Here is a 22,626-nt window from a genome sequence, read left to right as displayed (position 1 = left end):
TAAATAAAAAGTAATTATAAAAATATTTTTTTTTTTTTCATTTATTTTTATAATCCATCCAATTTATTCCTTATAATGATTTGCCGTTAATAAATGTTCCTCTGTATTTTTCCTCGCTATTTTAATTATATACAACTCCTTCTCCTTTTTTTTTCAAAAAAAATAAAATATATTATTTTATTTAAAAATATTACATATATAGATATATATATTTTAAATAAATTAATTTTTATATACCATGTGGTTCTCCACATTACCATTATCCTTTATATTAAATAACTCCACCTTTATAATAAAATGTACCTTCTCCATCTTTAAATCCATTTTTCCACTACCCTTCATACATTCCACCATAAATAACTATAAATGTATATTTAAATAAAATTCAAAAAAAAAAAAACTAAAAATACCTTTATATACTCCGTATCCATGTCTTTCGTTTCTACTATTTACTTCTCCTTCATATGTAGAACCAGTTTTCATGATGACTTTCACTAAATTTGAATTTGGTTTGTTATTAATTGATTTTATAAATGACGAGCCTGGTTAAAGTTAATAATAATATTTTTTTTTTCCTTCTACTTATTTAATTACATGTCTATATTATGGACTTTTTATTTTTTATAAATATTATTAGTTTTCTTGAATCATTTTTTTTATATAGAAAATTAATATTTTAAAATATAGAAATCAAATAAATAAAAATATATATATATATATACATATAAATAAATAAATAAAAAAAGTTCAAAAAAATGAATTATCAGTTTTAAAATTATTTTTTAACTATTTTGAATTAAAATAGTCATCATTATTTTAAAAATATTAAGGTTATTAATGTTCTGAATAGGTTTTGTTTTTCTTTTCACTAATAAGTTTTTAATAAAACTGATTTGTATTTTATTGATTAGCATTAATTTTATCAATAAGTTAAATATATTTAGTGCATTAAGGAGATTTTGGTTTATTGTGTTCGTTATTTTTTTTTATTTACTAAAGATCTTCATATTCTTAATTTTGGAAAATATTTTTATTATTAAAAGAAACATATAAAATTTAATTTTTTTCTTCTTTTTTTAAAACATCTTTTAAATTTAAATTAATATTATTTAATTATTTGAGACTAATTTCTTAATTTTATTATAAGAAGATGTTTTTTAAGTCATTTTAAATTACTTCATTCAATTTTTATTATATAATATCATTATTTTTGAAAGAAATAAGTTAAAATTAATTATTAAAATTATCTACAAATGACTATATATTATTTAACTATTAATTATATTTCCCCATTATAACCATAAAGGGTTTTATATCAAAATTGCTTAAAATATTGTTTATATTATGTGTTATATCATTTTTTATGTTAGTCATATCATTAATTTTCTATTAAATTAATTATTCTTCATTCTAAATATTTTCTAATATGGTTTAGTTCCAACTTTGTATTTATTAATTTAATATTTGGCTTTATTATTATATCATATTTAAATAAGTTTCCATTTTTTATTATATTTATAGTTTTTAATTGGTATGAAACAAATTAATTTCTTTCTTTTTTTCTTATAGGCTATTTATTTTATCACTAGATTTTAATATTAAATTTTATATTTTCAGTATTATTTGATTTAATTCTTCTTTTAAATAAGATTATTGATTTAATTTTTCATCAGTTTAAGGACTTTTATTTTAGTATTAATATTCAGTTTACGGAATTTTATTTTATTATTAATACATTTAATATAATATTAATCCTTTTTATATTTATATTTTTGAACAATTTTAACAATAATAATTTGCAATTTAATTTTCTATTGAATAACACTATGCCTTTTTTTATAAATAAATAATACTATATATATAAATAGTATATATATATAATTACTTAAATATTTTGATGATTTTTACAAAAGTATTTTTATTAATTTTAAAAATTAGCTTAAGAAATATTTTTTTAAGTTTTATTTCTTTAAATATATTATTAATATTACATTCTTTATTCATATTATCTTTCAGTTAAATTAAGCTAATCATTAATATCATTATTATTAAAGGCTTAATATAAATGCTATTATTATAATCTCTCATAATCTTATTAATCTAATTTAAATTTATTTTTATTAATTTCTTTTTTAGATGAATTTTTGCGAAGAGAAGACGAATTAGAAGATGATTAAGAAGAATATTTAGACATTAAAATTTATTTATTTACATTATAATCATTTAATCGAGAATAATTTTGATTTGTTTCATGTTGAAACTATATTTCGGATTAATTGTTTAGAATAGGTTATTTTTATTAATTTATTATTTTCAAATTTTAATTTAAGTTAATACTTGTTATTTTTTTATTTTCTGAAGTTATGCTTATATTATTGTTTATATTTATATTTTTATTAGAAGAATTATTATTATTTTTATTAATTGCTTGCTAGTTTATAGTTCTAGGAGTAATTTTTTATTTCTGCTTTTTATATTATAAATAACTAATTGTATTTTCCTTTTCTTGACTTAATTCAGTTTAGTAAGGCTTTTAAATATTTAATTAACTTCTTTAATTTTATTGATTATTTTAATAAAAAGATAATCTTGAAGACTATTATAATTTCATTTTTATATTCATTCTTTTTTTTATTTTTCTTATATATATATATATTTTTTTATAACTAATTTTTTTTCCTTTCCTTTGTTTAATTATTTTTTTCTTAATTTTTTGCTTTAAAAAATTTATTGTTAATTTTATTTTTTTAAATAAATAAATATTGTTTAAATTTTCTTTTTTTTTTTTCAAAAAAAAAGAAAAGAAGTTTTAATATTATAATTTTATTAATATTTTAGACATTAATAAATATAAAAATTATTAATATCATATTAACAAAAAATACATTAATTTATTAATAATAATGTATAATATAAAAAAAAAAATATAATTTAATAATATCTTATTTATTAACTTTTTATTAAAACATTTATAAAATTTAACGATTTAAATTTAAAATTATTTTTTATTTTCAATATTTTAAATAAAAAAAAATATTAAATAATTGAAAAAATTTATTCTAAAAATGTAAATTAATAATTTTACAATTTCTCTGATAAATAAATATATATAGTAGAAAATAATAGACAGTCATGAATAAATAAGAAAAAGAGGAAAAATTAAAAAAAAAAAAACTCATTTTTAATAATCTAAATCTTATCCAATCATAAATTTTTTAAATTCAGTAAAAGAAATCTAATCTTAATTTTTTAACTTAATTTCTTTAAGCATGCTTTTAATATCTTCAATAGAAACATCTCTTCCGTTTCTTAAAAAGATCTCTTTTAAATCCAAAACAGAAATATAATTAGTATCTGACGGATCAAAATATTTAAAAAGCGAACATAATTTCTCTTCTTTTAAATATTTAATTTAATTTAAAGCCGCAGCAATGAATTCTGAATATTTAATTACTTTATTGTTACTATCTCCTGAAATATTCTTAATTAAATTTTATAAATTCTTCATACTAGTTTACTTAAATCCTTCCTATTACATAATAGCTTTAAGTTCTTTTAAAGTAATAACTCCAGTCTAATCTTTATCGATTTTCTTAAAAATATTTTTAAGTCCTTCAATTTCATATTCATTAAATTAATTAATTAAAATCTTCATAAACTCCTTTTTTAATTTTGAAATATTCGAATAATTAATTATTAAATTCGACAAAACTTAATTACATTCACCATTTTTATCTAAATTCTACAAAGTAAAAACTCCTTAAATCTCTTCATTTTACTAATATTTTTTAATCCAAGGATGATTTAAAGCTTCTTCTACCGATATCCTTTCCTTTCTATTAACTATTATTAGTTTTCTAATTAAATCCTTAGCACTATCGGAAATAAGGCTCCATTCATATCCTTTCATCTCATAGTCCCCGTTTTTAATTTTCTGATAAATTAACTACTTATTATCATCATAAAAAGGTGGATATCCAACCAACATTAAATATAAAATAACTCCTAGACTCCAATTATCACATTTTTCATCATATTATCCCTATAAAACACCCGGAGCTACATATAAAGGAGATCCAACAACAGTTTTTAAATCTTTTTTTTTTTCATAAAAACTGGAAAGCCCAAAGTCACAAATTTTAACTTCTGTATTTAGGGTTGTAAAAAGGATATTTTCTGGTTTTAAATCTCTATGAACTATCCCTTTAGAATGCATATGGTTGACTGCTGATAATAATTTTTGCATAATAATACTCGCCTTTTACTCATTAAAATATTTACTCTCAATAATCCTATCTAAAAGTTCCCCTCCTTCGCAATATTCCATACATATATAATAAAAAAGATTATTTTGGTAAACTTCGTAAAATTTTACAATATTAGGATGATCTAAGTTCTTATAATTTATAATTCTCGTAACATAATGTAACATTTATCTTATAAAATATCCTTATTAACAATCTTTATAGCTACTTTTTTTTTTGGAAGTTTTTTTAAGTTGCCAATTTTACAGTTCCAAATGAACCTTGGCCTATAATAGATTGAAAATCATAAATTTATCTTATATTGGTAGTTGATGCGGTTAACTCTAGTCTTTGTTTTTCAAATTTCGAGAGTCTTATATTTGATTTATTTACACACATACCCATTTTTTTCTTTTTCTGAATTTATAGTTTTTTAATTTTTATTTTTTTAATTAATTACTTTCTTTTTTTATATTTTAATAATATAGTAAATTTTTTTTAAAAAAAAAAAACAAAATGATGATTAATAATATAAAATTACTTTAAAAAGTATCAATGTTAAAATATTAATTACTATTATTTTAAAGATTATTGAATATATTTTGAACATATTTTATTTTTAAACTTTTCTTAAATATCTAAAAAACTAAATAGTTAAAAAAATAGAGCATCTAATTAAGAATAATATATTTTTATTTTTTAATTACTAAGTTTTTTTTTTTATGTAAATTAAAAAGTTTATCAATATAAAATGAATTAACTTAATTAGTAATATATGTATTAATAAATTTATACTAGAAATATAAACTGTTTTATTATATATAAAAGATCTTGAGCTTATTTTTTGATTGAAAAATAATCTCATAATTTAAAAATATTTCTATTATTATATAAAATCAGTAAAACTATAAAAAAATTAAATTAATATATTGTTATAGAAAAAATTAGTGGTCATCAATTAAAGTAGTAAGTCCATTAATTAAAAACTTAATTATTATGATATTAAAATAAATTTCTAAATAGATAGAATAATATAAGGTCTTTTGAAAATAAAAAATTAAAATTTATATTTTATTTTTTTGTAAATAAATTCATAAAACTAAATATACTTAATTTTTTATGATTTAAATCAAAATTTTAAGGAAACTATACAAAATATTTATTTTTATTTTTCAAAGTTTTTTTTTTATTTTTCATAAATAATAAATATATTATTATTATTATTTATTTTATATATATGAATTATTTTATTATATATAAAATATATTTTGAGTTATTTTTTTTTTTTCTTCTAATAGAGTACTTATATATACATACATTAATTGCAAATATAATTATTTCAATTACCACAAAAAAAAATTTTTAGTAAAACTAAAAATAAAAAATTTATATTAAAAATAGAAAAAAAAAAAAAAAATCATTTCAAAAAACAATTTAGTTTATTTAAAATTATATTTTTTGTTTCAATTTCTTTGTCTAATTTTTATTTTAATTCAATAATTTAATTTATTTTAGATTTTTTTATTTATTCGTTTTCTTTTTATAAATTTTCTATTTATTTCAAATAAGCGCTTTTCATAATTTCAAACTATTTTTATTAAATTAGAAAAATAATAGAAAAAAAAAAATACTTCTTGTCTTAAAGCTTCTTCATAAATACTCATAGCATCTTCTTTATTAGTATATTTAGATTGAAATTTTTCAAATAAATCTTAATTTTATTTCTTTAGTTAGATTAATTCTTCTTTATTTTAATCAAAATTTTATTAAAAGAACTCTAACTAATTTTATATTTCACCATTATTTTATTATAATTATATATTATTTTTTTCTATCTTTTTAAATTATTATTCATAAAAAAGTTTCATATTTTCAATAATTTCACAATAATACAAAGAATCTTTTTAATCTTAAAAACTATTATTATTTTCTGGCATTTATTACTAAATATATTTTTCTTCTTTTATATCTTATTTTTTTTATATCTCTTCTATTTCTTCATTTTAAGTCATATAAACTTATTTTGAACAATTTTTTTTTGTATTTTATATTAAATACTAGAATCTTTCCAAATTAGAAAGACAAATTAAAAATCTATTGGCTGTATATTATTTCTATCCCCCAATAATTTTTAAATTAGTAACTTCTAATTCATTTTTAACAATATTACAATACCTATAATATTTATGTTAAAAAAAAAATATTAATAAATAAGTGATATGTAAATATAAATATAAATATATATATATATATATTTATATGCATATTTATTTTTTAATAATAATAAATATACATTTCATCATATCTTAATAAAGTTAAAATTTCAAATTCAGTTAATTTTACTAACATAGTATCAAAAATTAAGCATAATCTAAATAATTTCTTCAAAGCTTCTTCATAATTTCCTTTACAACCTAAATTTTCAGATAATTTATTAGAATCGATTTTATATTTAAGTTTTTTTTCTAAATTATTTTCCTAATTTTAAATTAACCAATTTTTTAATGTTTTCTAATAATTATTACTTAATTAGTCATTCTAATTTCTTAATTTAAAATCTTGATTTAGCTCATTTATTTATTATTAAATTTAAATTATATCTGGCTTTATTGAGGATGCAAATATACTTTCGTCTATATTTAATTAAAACATGTTTAAATTATATATATTTTCGCTAGTATTCTATTCTTGTGACATTGGACGAATAATATTTTGTGATGGTATTCTTATTTTATTTGTTGAAAATCCTAATGAAGATTTAAAAAGATTTTCTTAATATTTTATATTCATTTTTTTTTGTTTTTTGTTTTGTTTTTTTATTTAAAAAAAAAAATTAAAATAATTATTAAATGAATTAAATATTTTTTTTTTTTTTTAAATATATTTAATTATTTATCTACATTTATAAATTAATTTAAAAACATAAGAATTCTAATTCTAATAAATTTAACTAGATTTTAATATTGTACATAAAAAAAAAAATCAATAAATAATTTAAAAAAATAATAATTTTAATTCTAATAAATTTAACTAATTTTTAATAATATACATAAAAATAATAAATCAATAAAATAATAAAGTTTTATATTTTTGGTAATTTTTAATAAATTAAAAAATATTAAATAATAATAAAAATATAATATAGAAAAAAATAAAATAAAAAAAATGTGAAAAAAACTTTATTAAAATAAAATTAATAATAAAAATATATTATATCAGCAAAAATAAAAAAAATACCAATAAAAAAAACAATTAATTAAAAAAGAAAAGAAAGAAAGATAAAAAAATATAAAATACAAAATGTAATAACAAGACTAAAGCGATGCAAATAACGCAGTATTAACAGTCAATTTTCACGTATGTGTCCGTATGAAGCCTACAAACAACTAATCGTTTGAAAACTCAGGGCATGTAGAAAGTTAAAAATATATTCGTAGTGGTGTAGGCAATTCAATATTATTAGTATAACCACACTCGACATAAGGAGACACAGTATTCATTTATGATAAAGTATTTGATTCAAAAACCTAAACTTAAGCAATATTCGACACAACAGTCCGTTAATGTTTAGAAGGCTCATTATTTAAAGGTTTTTTTTTCTTTCTATATAAAAAAAAAAATCATTTAAATAAATAAAAAATAAGGTTTCAGTCATACAATACTAGTCTATGGAATGACAGGTTCAGGTAAAACATATACTATGTTTGGTGACAATTTCGAGGCTTGCACTTTAAACGGAGAAATAAGTAATAGTTAGAAAAAATTCGATGGACAAAAAGAAATAGGTTACGAAGAAGATTTAGATGTATTAAAATAATAACAATAAGTTCCTATAAATGATTAAGAAATATGCAAAACAGGAATAGTATCTGAAACAATAAAATATGTTCTAAATTAAGGATAAAACCGAACTAAAATAAAAATAAGTTATCTAGAAATATATAATGAGTAAATCAGAGATCTACTTGCTACAGATAATCTGAATTCTGAAAATTTAGTTTTATTAGAAGATCCTGAAAAAGGTGTATATTGTCCACTTTTAATCGAAAAACAAATATAAAATCTAGATTAAATATAATAATTAATAAAATATGGTAATAAAAGAAGAATAATGGCAAGTACTAAAATGAATCAATTCTCTTCACGTTCACACGCAATTATTATTTTAAATTTAGAAATAAATGTTGCTTGTAGTGGATATTAAACAACTTTAATTACACCGAAACTATACATGGTTGATTTAGCTGGAAGTGAAAAAGCAGCGGCTACTTAAGATAGTAAAAGTGTAAGACAAAAAGAAGGTTCCAATATAAATAAATCTTTACTTTCCTTAGGAAATTGTATAAATATACTTTCATAATAGACTGGTATTTATATATAAATATAAATAAATATAAATATAAATATAAATATAAATATAAATATAAATTTAAATAAAGATAAATCTAAAAAACACGTTCCTTATAGAGATTCTAAATTAACAAGATTGTTGAAAGAAAGTTTAGGAGGAAATGCAAAGACATTATTTATAGCTTGTGTTACCCCTGCATTTAAATTTGTTGAAGAAACAATAAATACTTTAAAATATGCCTAAAGAGCTAAAACTATTAAAAAGGAAGTATACGAAAACATAAAAGAAATATATCATAACGACTAACAAGAAGTTATTTAAAGAATGCATTATGAAGCTGAATAAATGAAACTTTTATAAGAATAATAAAGAAGAGAATAAGAGGCATTATTATTACTCTAAATGTAAATGCAATAAGAAGAAGAAAGAAGAAGACTATAAGAAGAGGAGATTCAATAATAACTTATTCTTTAAAAGCAACAAGAGGAAATTGAAAAATATTCATTTCAAAATGAATTTATAAAACTAAGTTAATAATTTGAAGAAATCCTCTATAGAGGAAAAGAACTTGAATTTAACTTTAAAGAAAATACCTAATAAAAAGAATAAAACGAGCGTACTTTGCATGAAACCATGGATTCAATAAACCCAGTCGGAATGCCTTAAAAAGAAGTAAAGTTTAGACTCGATAAAGTTGATAATTTATAATAGAGTGTGTCATAATTAGATGAAATAATATCTAAATTGAATAAAGAAATGATAGAAAATAATTAACAGAAAAAAATAATCAAAAAAAAATTGCACGATTTATTTGAAACTAAATTTATTGAAGACTGTTAATAATTAACAAATTATCATCTATATAATACATTTGAGTAAGAAAAATAAAAACTAGAAGAAAAAATTATAAACTTATAAGAAAGTTAAATATAATACAAACAAAATGACAAAATTAAAGTTTATTAAATCCAAAAATTATAAGAAGAGCTTAATTAACTTCGTATATCTTAAAAAAGAAGACAAAACAGATAATCTAAATGTCAAGTTAGCATCAAATCAAGTAGTAGTTTAAGAGATGGAGCAAGAGGTATTACTCCAAAAACATTAAACTAATAATAATAAAAAAACTATTTATAATTCTAAACTTATGTACCTTCTACTTAAATATCCGTTTAGACAATTAGAAATAGCTTTATTTAAGGAAATTAAAATAGAAACTCGAAAATCGCAAATAGAGAAAGTGATATTAACTGTTCTCCTACATAAAGGGAATATGAAGAATACTAAAGGAAATCTTTCATTTTGGAATCATAGCTTAAAGTAGAAAAAACTCCTTTCGAAAATGGCTTTTAGAATAATAATTCTCCTATAACAACAAATAATAATAGGACATCTATGAACAAAAATACTTATAAAAATTCTTATTTAGAAAATGAAAGTAATAATAATAGTGGAATTATTAAAAAAAACACTTATGAAAATAGTAATAATAACTATGAATAATAAGATAATAATAGAATTAGTTCGCCTAATAAAAATGCTTAATTTTAATCTCCTAATAGGCCTATTTCGAAATTTAAAAATAATACTGCATAAATCACTCCTTAGTCTTCTTAAGTTAAAACAACATCTTCTAAAAATTAATTATATAATACTATTAATAGTAATGATGAAAATACAAATAATAATTATGCTTATTCAAATTATAATCCCAATTAAAATATTTATCCTATTGAAGAATAATAGATTGAATAATCAGTTAATTGGTAAATCATATTTAATAACAATAATAATTACCTTCTTAGCTAACTAATCCTAGCTTTAATAATTATTTACAAAATAATAAGATAAATAATAATATTAATCCTTAGTAATAAAAGGTTTATAATATTCCCACTACAGCCATAAACTTAGTATTAAAATGATTAAAAATTTGACAGAAATATATATATAAAAATTTAAATATATATGATTATCCAATATCATAAATTTATGATAATATTTTTATTAATCACATTTTTTATTTTATTAAAAAATTTAAATATAATAAAACATTTTAATTTTTTTAATTTATTAGAATAAATAAATTATTTATCATAAATTTTATTTAATTTTCTATATATATTATAAAATAAAAATGTTTAAAAATATAAATTGAATTAAAGATTAAATTAGATTGATCTAAAATATTATTATAATTCAATATTATAAAAAGGATATAGTAAATAATTCTCTAAAGTTTACTATATTTTTGAAAAATATGTTCTTTTAAATTTTAGCCTTAACAAAAATTAAATTAAATTATCATTTTTACTAATTAAATTTATGGAAATAATATATTTAATTTAAACTTTATAAATAAACTTATTTTTTAATATTTTTATTTTATTCTAAAAAAACTATAATTATTAATTAAATAAAAAAATTATTTTTATAAACATATAAAAACAAGGATATATAAGTTTATATTTTTAAAAAGTATTTTTGTTTGTTTTACTAAATTATTTTCCTTATTTAAGCTAAAGATTAAAATTGGTAAATTATATCCAAATATAGGATTAAATATTAATTCAATTATTATATAAATCATAAGACTTATATTTAACAAACTTTTAATTACTTTGTTTTTAATCTTTTTAATTATAACTATTATAAATATCTAAATTAGACAAATAATTTTTTTTAGATTCATATTTATCATTCAATTTTTAAACATATTATTTTTATTTTTCTTAAATTAGTTAGTTATTAGTATATTAAGTTTTTACTAACTTTTAATTTTCAAATAAATTTTTAATTGTACCTAAAATTGTTGCTAATAAGCCTAAGCCCGCATAAGAAATATTACCTATATATTTGTTTCTAGATTATTAAATAAATAAAAAGTATTTTATATATTTTATTAATACATAGGATATATTTAAAGTCTTTTACAAAGCATTAAAAATTATAATATTTTTATTAATAATTTAACATAGTCTTCTCTTATTTTACTTCTTTAACTGAGAAAATATTTACATATATAAAAATATTTATCATTTGCCTCTATTTTATAATTTTCTTTCATTATTGTTTTCTATATTAGTATTTTAATCTTACTTTTTTTGTATATTAAAAATAATTTTTTAAACATTTTTTTTTAAATTTTTTTCTAAATATTATTTATTTTGGCAAAGCTAATTTTATTTATTTATTTTTAAATAATTTTATGTTGTTTTTTTATTTATAAGTATTATATTTTTGATATTTTACCTTGTTCTTTTGTATTTTTTATATAATACATTAATTATTTTAATAATAACTTTACAAAAGCAAAAAATATCTTTTATTTTTCTTATTTATTTTGAATCAATTTATTTTATAAAACTTCCTGATAAACCTAGAAACATTATTCGCTATTTTAAAGTAAGCTTATTGTCATCTAAAATATTAACTCTTTTATATATTTACAAAGAAATATAATTTTATAAAAAAAATATATATAAATATCAAATATTATACTTAAATTTTCCTATTTTAGCTGCCCATAATAAATTATCACATACAAAATAGAAGAAGTTAGTTATTCTAGTTATTATTAATAAAAATTTATATAATGAAGGTTTATTTTTTAAAAGAATCATTTAGATTCTTTTAAACTCTAATATAAAATTTAAAAGCTTGAATATTTTTCTCCCATTTTTAATTGAATTTTTAACATTATTAGCTACAATAGAACTTTTTAAGTCATTATTTCTATATTAAAAAGCAATAATTTATAAGTATTTAAATTTTTATATATTTATTACAAATATGTTTATTAAATATATTTTATATTGCTGTTTTGACAACATGAATGGTAAAAATCTGATGTATATTAGACTATTTAGCAAATTTTATCTCTTCCTTTTGATGTTTTTATAACTTTAGAAACTTTAGTAAACTATAATAAACATACAAAGATTAAAAATTAAAGTTAATTTATTTTTAATTTAATAATTATAAATATATGTGTATAAATATTTATATATATAGATATTTATTTTTTTAAGAATAATAAATTATTACATTTGTTGCAATAACTTTTATATTTTAAATTGGATTTTAAATTTTCTCTTAAAAAGCTTTGCTTAAATCCGCCAATGAAATTTTTTTTTATTTTTTTAAAAATTATTATAATTTGATGTTTTTTCAATCATAATTAATTTATTTTAGTATTATTTTATTATAATAATTAGTTTATATTGATAAACCATAAAAATAAATTAATATATATCAAAAATAAATAAAAACTATATTGATATATTATATAATTTAATTTTATTTAATATATATTTTATAAGTCTTTATTTTTTTATTTTTAATTAAATTATTAACAATAATATCTATTATATATATTTTTTTATAAACATATAGAAAATAAAAAAAATTAATTAAAAAAATATATATTAATAATAACAATCTTAATACTTTTATTTGTGTTCAAAATATTAAATTAAGTGGTATATAAAATAAAATAATAATAAAACATATAATTTTTATTATAAAATTTTAAAGTAATGATAAAAAAATATTAATTTTTTTTTAATACCAAGTTAAATATGTATTTTTTATTTTTTATATATAAAATTAATAAATTATAAAACTTTTTTTATTTAATAAAAATATAAAATAATTTTTAAAAATAATACTTATATGTACCCATAATCTCCTCTTTTATAATAGCCAACTCTTAGTATGTACTATATATTTTTTTATAATAAAAAAAAATAGTTAATTAATATAAAAACGAGTGGTCCTATCTTTAAGATTTATAATTAAAAAATAAAACTAATATATTTAAGATTAATAACAGCTAGAATTCGACATTAAAAATAGATACAGGTAAGATCTTATAAATTCAATACAATAGCATCAATAAGTTATACATTAAAATTAAGAATTAGATAAAGGATTAGGAATATAATAATAATTACATTAGAAAGTAAAATTAAAATATTATAGTTTTTCTAAAAAAAAAAAAAAAAAAAAAGTTAATGTAAGATTATCATAATAAAAGATAATAATAAAATGAAATTTAAAATAAAAACTGTCTTAGTTTTAATCATAATTTAATTGAATAAAAAAGAGAAAATTAAGTAAGTTTTTTTTTTTTTTTATTTAAATTTAATAAATAAATCATTAAAATAATATAAAAAAAAAAAAGATAAAAGAAAAAGAATACGATAAAATTTTATTTGAGTAAAATTAAAAAAAAGCTTAATTGGAGGAAGAGAAAATGAGGAATATTTAAAAATAAGAAAAGGAGTTTGTAAAAAATGAATTATTATTAAAAAATCAAACATAAGAAGATATTAAAAAAATGTAATAAATAAGTATGAATGAAAGAAACAAATTATTAGGATAATAAGAATATCAAAAAATAGTCTAACAAGATGAAAAAAGAAAATAATTTTTAGATAATTTAAAACAAAAATGTTCATTAAGATATTAAAATCCTGTTTAAAATGTATTTGAGGAACTCTATAAATAAAATATTGAGAATAGATAGAATTTCGAGAGAAAGTTTGTAGATGAACCTTAATAATAAAAATTAAAAAAATAATAGGAAATGCTAGAAAATCAGTTTTATTAGAATTAAAAAGTATATATATTTTTTTTGTTAAAAATATTATAAATAACATATATATTATACAATAAGGCTAAAAAAGATATTAATGATACTCTTAAACTTTAAATAGCAATTAAACAAGATATTTAACATTAATAAGAACAAGAAAAACATAATTATTAATAATTTTTAAATTAAAAAGACCAAGAAGGTTTAGAACATGATAATTAAATAAAAAAATATTAATATGATTAGAAAAAAGAATATACTATTAACTTATTAAATTAAGTATATATAAAATACTATTATTATTTTAATAAATATATACTAATATAAAAATTTAAAAAAAGATGTAGTAAAAACACAAAGGAAATAATGATTATATGAATCTAAACGAATTATAATTAAACAAAAATGTATTTGAAGTAAGAAAAAAATAAATAAAATAAAATTATTTTTTTTATTCTAAAGACAAATGGAATTACACCTTCTATACCTGGGATGTTCTAAGATCATTAGAGGAAAAAATAACTTTAAATGGTAAATAATTGTTTAGGATATCAAAACAAAATATGTACACCTTAAAATATTAAAATCTACTAAAATCCTAGATATAATTATAATAGTAAATCAGAATAGAAAATGGAAGAAAACAAAAATAGCGCAATGAAAAATTAAAGTAGTATTTTTTAATAATAAGGATACAAACTAATAAGTTGATAAAAAAAAATATAGAGAATTTTATATTGTTAAAAATTATAAGATTTATATTTTATTTATTTAACTATAACAACATTAAATTAAATATTAAATTTAAAAAAATTTAATAAACTTATATAAAATAGTCTTAAAAAATATAAATATTTATAAATTAATTTTTAAAAATTATAGAAAAAAAATAATTATACATAAATATTAATTTTAAATATAAATATATATAAATTATATAAATATATATATATATATATATATATATATATATATATATATATATATTTATTATGTTCTTTTTAAAAAATTTGAATTAAAATTAATTATTATATAAATTTTATATATTTTTACAAATAATTTTCATTAAAAATTTCATAATATTAATTGAATTATATATAAAATATGATATATTGATTTAGAGAAATTATAATCTAAAAATAATTATATTTTGGCTTTTTTTTATTAGATATTTTTTTATTTTTAAAATCAATATTTATTGTTTAATTTTTTTTCTGGTTTTAAAATTATTACATTTTATTCTTTTTATTTTTTGTAAATTTCACTATTGGTATTTACACTAAGACAAATTTTATTTGTTGTGTTCTTTATGTCTTGAATCTTGCAATATCGTTCTTTTTTTTCAATTTCTACCGTCATAAAATGATCTTTTTAATAGATGCTTCCTTTAAAGCATTTAAAATTATAATAATTTTTACACTTAGATAAGCTTTAGTTACGATTTTATATATTTCGTCTAATTTTATATATTTATTTTGAATAGAAATAATAGTTTTTTTAGAATAAAAATAATTTTATATAGAAGATTAATATTAATTAACTTTCATTTAGAGCATATGTATTATCTTTTTAATTTTTTTTAAATAAAAAATTTTAAAAAATTGTTTAAGATTTATAAGTAATATAGCTTAAAATTTTGGATTTGATTTTGTTATTGTCAAGAGTAAATTAGGCATAATTAGGAAGAAAATGCGTTCCCAAATGTTAACATAATTCATTTAACGCATTTTATTTTCGTTGAATTTTCATTGATTTCAAAGGCTTTAAGTTATTAAACTTTAAGTTTATAAATTTACTATTTAATCAGCTTATTAATATTAAATCGATGAAGTAATTTCAGTAATGTCTATATATCTAAAAAATATTAATATTAAGATAGTTATGTTATAAAGAAAATAAATAATTAAAAATACGATTATTATATAATAGCTTTAATTCTTTTTGTATTATTTATTATGATTTATATCAAATAATTAATTAATAAAAAAAATATAATAAAATTTTAATTTAAATTATTATAAATAACATAGTATAGTATCTAATTGGTTTTTAAAAATTTTATATAAAGAAAAGATAAATAAACATTATAACTTTTTTAATTAAATTATTATGTATATATGTATATATTTTAATCTTAATAAATATTTTTTATTTAAATTTATATTAAAATAAAAAATTAATTAATATTATTGTATATAAACTTAAAAAAAAATTATTGTACATTTCATAGATATTTAAATTTGTTAATTATTAAAATTATTTATTTTGAAATATAAAAATTATTTATATATTTATATTAAAAATTTTTTTATTTAAAAAATAAATATTTAATATTGTTTTTGAATATTTATTACTTAATTAAATCTTTAATTAATATCTTATCAATTAATTTCTATTTTTTTATTAATTTTATTTATAATTTATATTATTATATATAATATTATAATACCTAATGTTTATCTTAAATCATTAAAACTAATTTAATCATTAACACCTTTGCGTTCAATTTTCTATAATTTTTATTATATTATATAAATATTAATAAATTATACTTTTGCTTCATAAATGCCATAATTATTTTTATTTTAAAAGTTAATATTTTAATTATATTAATACCCAAAAGATCTTCTTTATATAATTTGTTCATTATAACTTTTACTATCAATAACTTCACTTTCTTCAGTAAGAGTTTTATATTTGGTTGCTTTTACAACTTTGTCGTACTCTATAAAAGTAATTTCATCCTTCTAAGTTATATTAACATTAGGTGATTACTAGATTACAGATATTCTTTAATTAATCACAGGATTACTTTTATTTATTAAAATATATTTTTTTGAAAAGAATATAAAAAAATATTATTACTTTTAATTAAATACTGATCTTAAAGTACTCTGTTTTTCTACATCTATTCCTTTTAAAACTTCTGTTTTTATATGTGATGCTCTGTTTAGAATTTCTTTTATTTCACTATATATTTGATTAAAAAAAGCTAAAATAAATATTATTTAATATAAAAAATAATTTTTTAATATAAACAAATATAATACTTATGGTTATAGAAATTATTTTTTTAATCTGATTATTTTGAATAACGGAGTTTTTCTTAATCGACGTATAATCCATAAACCTCCACATGATTGGCTATAAGATTTTTTGCTTTTAAATTAATTAAATAACCTCTTCTATAATTAAAATCACTATTGTTTTTGCAACTGGAATCTTTTAAATTTTTGGCATCAATCCAAATTCTGCTATTATCACGTCTGCTTCCTCCAAAAGATAATCCTTAATTATTTATACTACAATATTCGATTTGGGTATTATTAACTAAAAATCCTTTAGTTTGTTCTTCTAACGGGAAGAAATTTCTATATCTAGGATATAGAGAAAATACATAAGATTCTCTATCTCCTTGAACAGAATTGTTAATCCATTAATTTTAATTAAAACCTCCAATTACATATTTTTATTAATCATCGTCTATAAACTAAACTAATACAAATGTAGGGCCTTTAAAAGCAGTTAATTCTTTTACGAAGTCTTCAAATTTATATGAATATTCGTTTGAACTATATACTAATTTTAATTTGGGAAAATTTGACAAATAAATATTATTTAAAAATAATAAAGAAAGATGTTCATTGTTTTATAATAATTAATTTCCTTATGGTAACTTTGGTAAATGAAACGAAACTTGTTTTTCTAAAAATTTACTGTAAAAATATTATTATATTATTTAGGTTAATAAAACTAATTGTTCCCTAATCATTATGCAAAAAGACCACCAATCTATGTTTCCTATATTTTTAATTTATTAAAGATTTTTAGTTTAATTTTCATATACTACTTTTTAGTATTATTTTTTTTTTTTCTGTATTTTTTTTTTCAAAACTCAATCGAAAAAAAAAAAAAGACTACAAATGAATTATTATTTTTTTTAATTGAGTTTTTTAATAAAAAATTAAAAAAAAAAACATGCTAAAAAGTAATATTTATATATGTATTTTTTACCCTAATTAAAAGATAATGTATTATCAGTTATATTTCTTATAATATCTTAATTTATTTGATTTTCATAATTTTCATTAAACATTTATAAAGTCACTTATATAAAATCATAGGCTTCAGAGTAAGTTATTGTGGCGAATCTAATTTTATCAAGTTTCTTTCTTAATCTTTTATTAAGTATTATTGTTAATAACTCTATTCTATCAAAACTAGAATATTTTTCAATCATCATTTGATTAGTTGGTTTTTTACATATTAATTCGACTTTTTTATTTTCATTAAAATTAATATTTTTGTTTGTTTGTTTACGTGCATCAATAAATGTTTCTCCATTTGCTTTACCATTTTTAGATGAGTCAATAATAAATTTATAAAAGCATTGACCTAATAATTTATTTTCTTTAAATATTTATTAAAATGCTTCTAAGCTTAAATTGTCAACGTTCTAAATACTTTAATTTTTTATTATAATAAATGTATTAAACTTATAATTTATTTAAATTCAATTTACAAATTATATTAATTTGCATATGTAGTATGAAATCTTTTAAGTCTTTATATTTCATCTACTGTAAATGATTGATTATTTGTCTTTCTACTTTCAGTACAACCCATAATTTATATTTTATTTAATTTATTTTTTTATGATAGTAAATATTATTTTAGTAAAAATAAAAATGCTTTTTAAAAAAAAAATAAGAATCTACAAAAATAATCCGTTTTTAAAATATTTTTTTTTATAATTATTTAATAATTATTTCTTTAGAAATTTATAAAAAAAGAAAATATTAAATTAATCTATTTAAAATTTGCAATATTAAATCATTTATTAGTTTAAAAAAATATAATAACTTAAACTAAAAAGTGTTCATGTATTCAACTTTATTATTAAAAAAAAAAAAAATTAAAAGAATTTTATTTAATAATTTTAATTAAAATCAATCAGCATCACGAATATCTAATTCTTCTCTTGGTATAGTTAATAACTTAGCAGCCATCATATCAAACTTTAATGAATATTCAGTAAATCTGCTGCATAAATGCATTTAATTCTATAAAAATAAAAGCAAAATATTTATATAATAAGTAATTAATATTACTTCGAAATCAATAAAAGCCTCTCTATGATTAAAATATGTATGTGCAAATAATCTATATAATCTTCTAACAATAGGTGCTAAATTTTTAACTCCACTTTAAGAAATTTTAACTCTTATTTAAATTATGATATTTTATAAATAATAATATTTTATATATACCTGCTATCATAATTTTTTATATTTTAAAGTATTGAAGTTGATTAATCTAAATTATGTATCATATAATCAATAGCAGAACACTTTATATGATAAAATAATAAAATTATTTATATTATAATTTTTTACTTCTTAAGCATTTTTATGAGCTGCACATAAATATAACCAATCATCTGCCGCCTTCATTTTAGGGCAAGTTTGACATGTACACACTCCTTTTAATTGTGTTACTAATAAATTTAATTCCAAAATAAATTATCTTAAATGTTCATATTGCCATATGTTAATATCTATATCAGATGGTGGTGTGCATATTTTTTCTATATCTGAAGGATCGTTTCCTATTTAAATATATATATATATATTTATTTTTTTCAAGTTAAAATATTATTAAATTTTTGGATAATTAAAAAAATACTTATTAATTCTTGAATATATTCTTATACAGCTAATGGGCCATTCATTTCAGAGACATTTTCTATATCCCTAATTATTTAAATTTTAATTTAATAAATCTCTTTTTATTGTATAAATTTACCAAGACCACAAATCAGCTTGCCTTGTTCCGGGTTTATTTCTTCTCATGTTAAATTTTTAAAATATATATATATATATATATATTTAAATTATTTTAAATATTTTTTTAATTTATGTGTACATATATTAATTAGTAATCTTAATTAGTTATATTTTTTATAAAAAATTATTGTTTTTTTTTACACATTAAATACAAAATTAATATAAAAAGTTAATGTTTTTATAATTATTTATTATAACAAGACTTTTATTTTGTAAATAATAGATAAATATTAAATATTACTTGAAATAAATATAATAAAAAAATAAAAGCAAATATATAATAATTACAGTATTTATAGATTATATATATTTTTATTGAAAATCGTTAAGCTTATAATTCTGTCTCATATTAATTTTAAAAATATGTACTTATAGATTTTTTTTTTTGGTAAAGTAAGATAAATTAATACAATTTAGATAATCGAATTTAATCATAATAGTAATATTATTTAATAAGTATTAAGTTTATTAATTATACTATTCAATTCATAAATTAATTAATTTAATTATTTCAAAAATCATATTTTTTACATCTTACTATGAAGTATAAAATATTAATTTTTGTTTTTAACGCTATAATTATTAATATAGTTTCAATTAAAAAATCAATGAAAATACAAATAAGAAGTATATATAGACTAGTAAGAAAGAATATATTTTCATTTATAAATAAATATAAACTTGAAAATAGAATAATTATTAAATTTAGAATAAAATTTATAATTTACACTCCTTTTATATTTGTTATTAGTTTGTTTAATATAATATTAACTACAAGAAAAAAAACAAAAAAATATGGTTATTAATATCCAAAGGTTATTAATGAACTAAGAATAATAAATTTAACATTTTATAATTAATCTTAAAATTTTGCTAATGCCTATTGATAAGCTTATTATTTAGTTAAACTTCTATCTATTTTATAAACCTTTTCTGCTTATTCAAATAATTTATTTAAATGAACATTTGCGAAAAAAGTTATGAAGAATATACTCGAAAAAAGAGTAACTATTCTAAGCCAATTAGGATATTTTAAAAACCCCATATTTATAAGAATATATAGAAGAATAATATTTAATATTTTACCAATCTTTTTCTGTATACTTACTTAGTTTTAGAATAAACTTTTTTATTTTTCAGTATGTTATTATATTTATTAATTTAATTGTGTTTATTATGTTTTATATTATCTTCCGTATTTAATTATTATTCTTTCCTGTAAAATATAAGAAACAGCGTCTTTTGTAATTGAAAAGCTTTTTATTTTATTTTGATTTTAAATATAACATTTTTAATTTCTCACATATTCTTCTGATAAGTTCAATTTAAAAGTCCTTTATTTTTTTTCTTTCAAAAATTTCATAAAATTCAAGACTTTCAAAGCCTAAATTTATTATTTATTATTTTTATTAAATCTAAATTAAAATCTATTTTATTTGAATGCTAAGGCCTATTTTATTTAACTATAAACTTTATTTTGTGTTTATAATTATTATAAATTATTTTTTTGTTCATTATTTTAGTTTGTTTGATAGGGTTTTGGTTGATTTTATTAAATACAATCATTTTAAGAAGCAAAGTCTTTATCCACATCTTATTATATATTAAATTTTATAATTACTTGATTTTAATATACAACGCATACTACTACTATTATAATTAATATCAAAATTAACGAATTAATAATTGTATATTTCAAAATATAATTCAATTTTTATTAAGATTAAAAATCATATGAATGATATAAATTTTATACACTTCCAATTGAAAATTAACCAAATTAACTACTTTAAAATCCAATTTAGCCACCTCTGAGATTATTTAATTTTTTATTATTTTTCATATGTATCCATTCTTTTTTTAATTAATCCCATTAAAAGCCCTTATTTTAAGCTTTTTAATCAGTATTTGTTAATGTCTTCATTTAAATTTCAAACAAATAGGATTCATCTTCATTATTATTTTATTAAATATCTATATTTCGAACATTAACTTAAAGAATATTTGAATTTATTTAATATAAATATTAATTTCCTTCTATCCAATTATTAGTTAAATGCATATCTAAAGGAAATATAATAATTTCTAAATAATTTTAATTTTAATCTTAGCTTGTATTTTGAAAAAAACTTACTTCATATAGATCAAATAAATTTATAAAATTTTTATTTGGACTTATTAATCCTGAATATCCTTTTAAATTTGACAAATTTAATATATATTATGTTTTTTTCAATATTATTATCTAATTTAAAATAAAAGAAACTTATTTAAGTAATGTATCTAATGTAAGTTATTTATCTATTTACTATATATCAATTATCCTCATTATATCAAATATTCTGTCAATTATGTTTAAAGCTATATTTAATTAATCTTAATTTAATTTATTGTAAGGTATTTAATTGATTATATCTATAATTTCTTTAAAAGATTTGATATTATCAGAATTATAAATATCCCTAATATTAACTAATCCATACAATAAGTATATTGCTTCATCAAATCTTTTTTTAATAATTAAAGAAATTATTTTTTTTATAAGTATAAAAACTATTTACTATAACTTATTTAACATTTTAACTG

At 16.5% G+C, this 22,626-nt stretch overlaps 6 protein-coding genes across 6 annotated transcripts, besides 15 other annotated features; 2 read left to right on the top strand and 4 right to left on the bottom strand. All coding sequences in view use genetic code 6, as the record gives it.

The window, feature by feature from the left end:
• Positions 1-1,669: 1,669 nt before the first annotated feature.
• Positions 1,670-1,734: a microsatellite.
• A 114-nt stretch (positions 1,735-1,848) lies between these two features.
• Positions 1,849-1,878: a microsatellite.
• A 1,297-nt stretch (positions 1,879-3,175) lies between these two features.
• Positions 3,176-4,432, bottom strand: IMG5_098660 (hypothetical protein; the record flags this gene model as incomplete). The annotated part of the gene is made up of 2 exons (XM_004035468.1): positions 3,176-4,227; positions 4,282-4,432. The coding sequence occupies 2 exons, from the start codon at positions 4,430-4,432 to the stop codon at positions 3,176-3,178; spliced, it is 1,203 nt and encodes a 400-aa protein (XP_004035516.1).
• A 218-nt stretch (positions 4,433-4,650) lies between these two features.
• Positions 4,651-4,698: a microsatellite.
• A 697-nt stretch (positions 4,699-5,395) lies between these two features.
• Positions 5,396-5,446: a microsatellite.
• Positions 5,447-5,455: 9 nt separating this feature from the next.
• Positions 5,456-5,502: a microsatellite.
• A 95-nt stretch (positions 5,503-5,597) lies between these two features.
• Positions 5,598-5,656: a microsatellite.
• Positions 5,657-6,461: 805 nt separating this feature from the next.
• Positions 6,462-6,504: a microsatellite.
• Positions 6,505-7,148: 644 nt separating this feature from the next.
• Positions 7,149-7,320: a microsatellite.
• Positions 7,321-7,496: 176 nt separating this feature from the next.
• On the top strand, positions 7,497-11,601 carry IMG5_098650 (kinesin motor domain protein; the record flags this gene model as incomplete). The annotated part of the gene is made up of 4 exons (XM_004035467.1): positions 7,497-7,833; positions 7,889-8,611; positions 8,684-10,202; positions 11,574-11,601. Coding segments are annotated over 4 exons (2,607 nt in total), but the record flags the coding sequence as incomplete, so codon positions are not given.
• Positions 8,620-8,680: a microsatellite.
• Positions 8,620-8,694: a microsatellite.
• Positions 10,069-10,111: a microsatellite.
• A 510-nt stretch (positions 11,602-12,111) lies between the features above and the next one.
• On the bottom strand, positions 12,112-12,986 carry IMG5_098640 (hypothetical protein; the record flags this gene model as incomplete). Its single annotated transcript, XM_004035466.1, has 2 exons — positions 12,112-12,330; positions 12,384-12,986. 2 exons carry the CDS (start codon positions 12,984-12,986, stop codon positions 12,322-12,324), a joined length of 612 nt encoding a protein of 203 aa, XP_004035514.1. The 3' UTR covers positions 12,112-12,321.
• A 189-nt stretch (positions 12,987-13,175) lies between these two features.
• IMG5_098630 (hypothetical protein) lies at positions 13,176-14,572 on the top strand (the record flags this gene model as incomplete). Its single annotated transcript, XM_004035465.1, has 3 exons — positions 13,176-13,712; positions 13,781-14,218; positions 14,276-14,572. The coding sequence occupies 3 exons, from the start codon at positions 13,176-13,178 to the stop codon at positions 14,570-14,572; spliced, it is 1,272 nt and encodes a 423-aa protein (XP_004035513.1).
• Positions 14,573-15,110: 538 nt separating this feature from the next.
• Positions 15,111-15,181: a microsatellite.
• Positions 15,182-16,030: 849 nt separating this feature from the next.
• On the bottom strand, positions 16,031-18,820 carry IMG5_098620 (hypothetical protein; the record flags this gene model as incomplete). The annotated part of the gene is made up of 9 exons (XM_004035464.1): positions 16,031-16,040; positions 16,549-16,586; positions 16,644-16,704; positions 16,811-17,005; positions 17,060-17,164; positions 17,245-17,995; positions 18,209-18,469; positions 18,515-18,657; positions 18,717-18,820. The coding sequence occupies 9 exons, from the start codon at positions 18,818-18,820 to the stop codon at positions 16,031-16,033; spliced, it is 1,668 nt and encodes a 555-aa protein (XP_004035512.1).
• Positions 16,443-16,499: a microsatellite.
• Positions 18,821-19,143: 323 nt separating the features above from the next.
• IMG5_098610 (mps one binder kinase activator-like 3, putative) lies at positions 19,144-20,046 on the bottom strand (the record flags this gene model as incomplete). Its single annotated transcript, XM_004035463.1, has 6 exons — positions 19,144-19,212; positions 19,306-19,417; positions 19,465-19,544; positions 19,591-19,802; positions 19,880-19,947; positions 20,000-20,046. 6 exons carry the CDS (start codon positions 20,044-20,046, stop codon positions 19,144-19,146), a joined length of 588 nt encoding a protein of 195 aa, XP_004035511.1.
• Positions 19,424-19,459: a microsatellite.
• An 827-nt stretch (positions 20,047-20,873) lies between the features above and the next one.
• Positions 20,874-20,912: a microsatellite.
• Between the last annotated feature and the right edge of the window lie 1,714 nt (positions 20,913-22,626).

This window comes from Ichthyophthirius multifiliis (genome assembly GCF_000220395.1).
Source record: "Ichthyophthirius multifiliis unplaced genomic scaffold scaff_1120509250839, whole genome shotgun sequence".
Lineage (NCBI taxonomy): Eukaryota > Ciliophora > Oligohymenophorea > Hymenostomatida > Ichthyophthirius > Ichthyophthirius multifiliis.
This window is presented reverse-complemented; position numbering and strand designations above follow the sequence as displayed.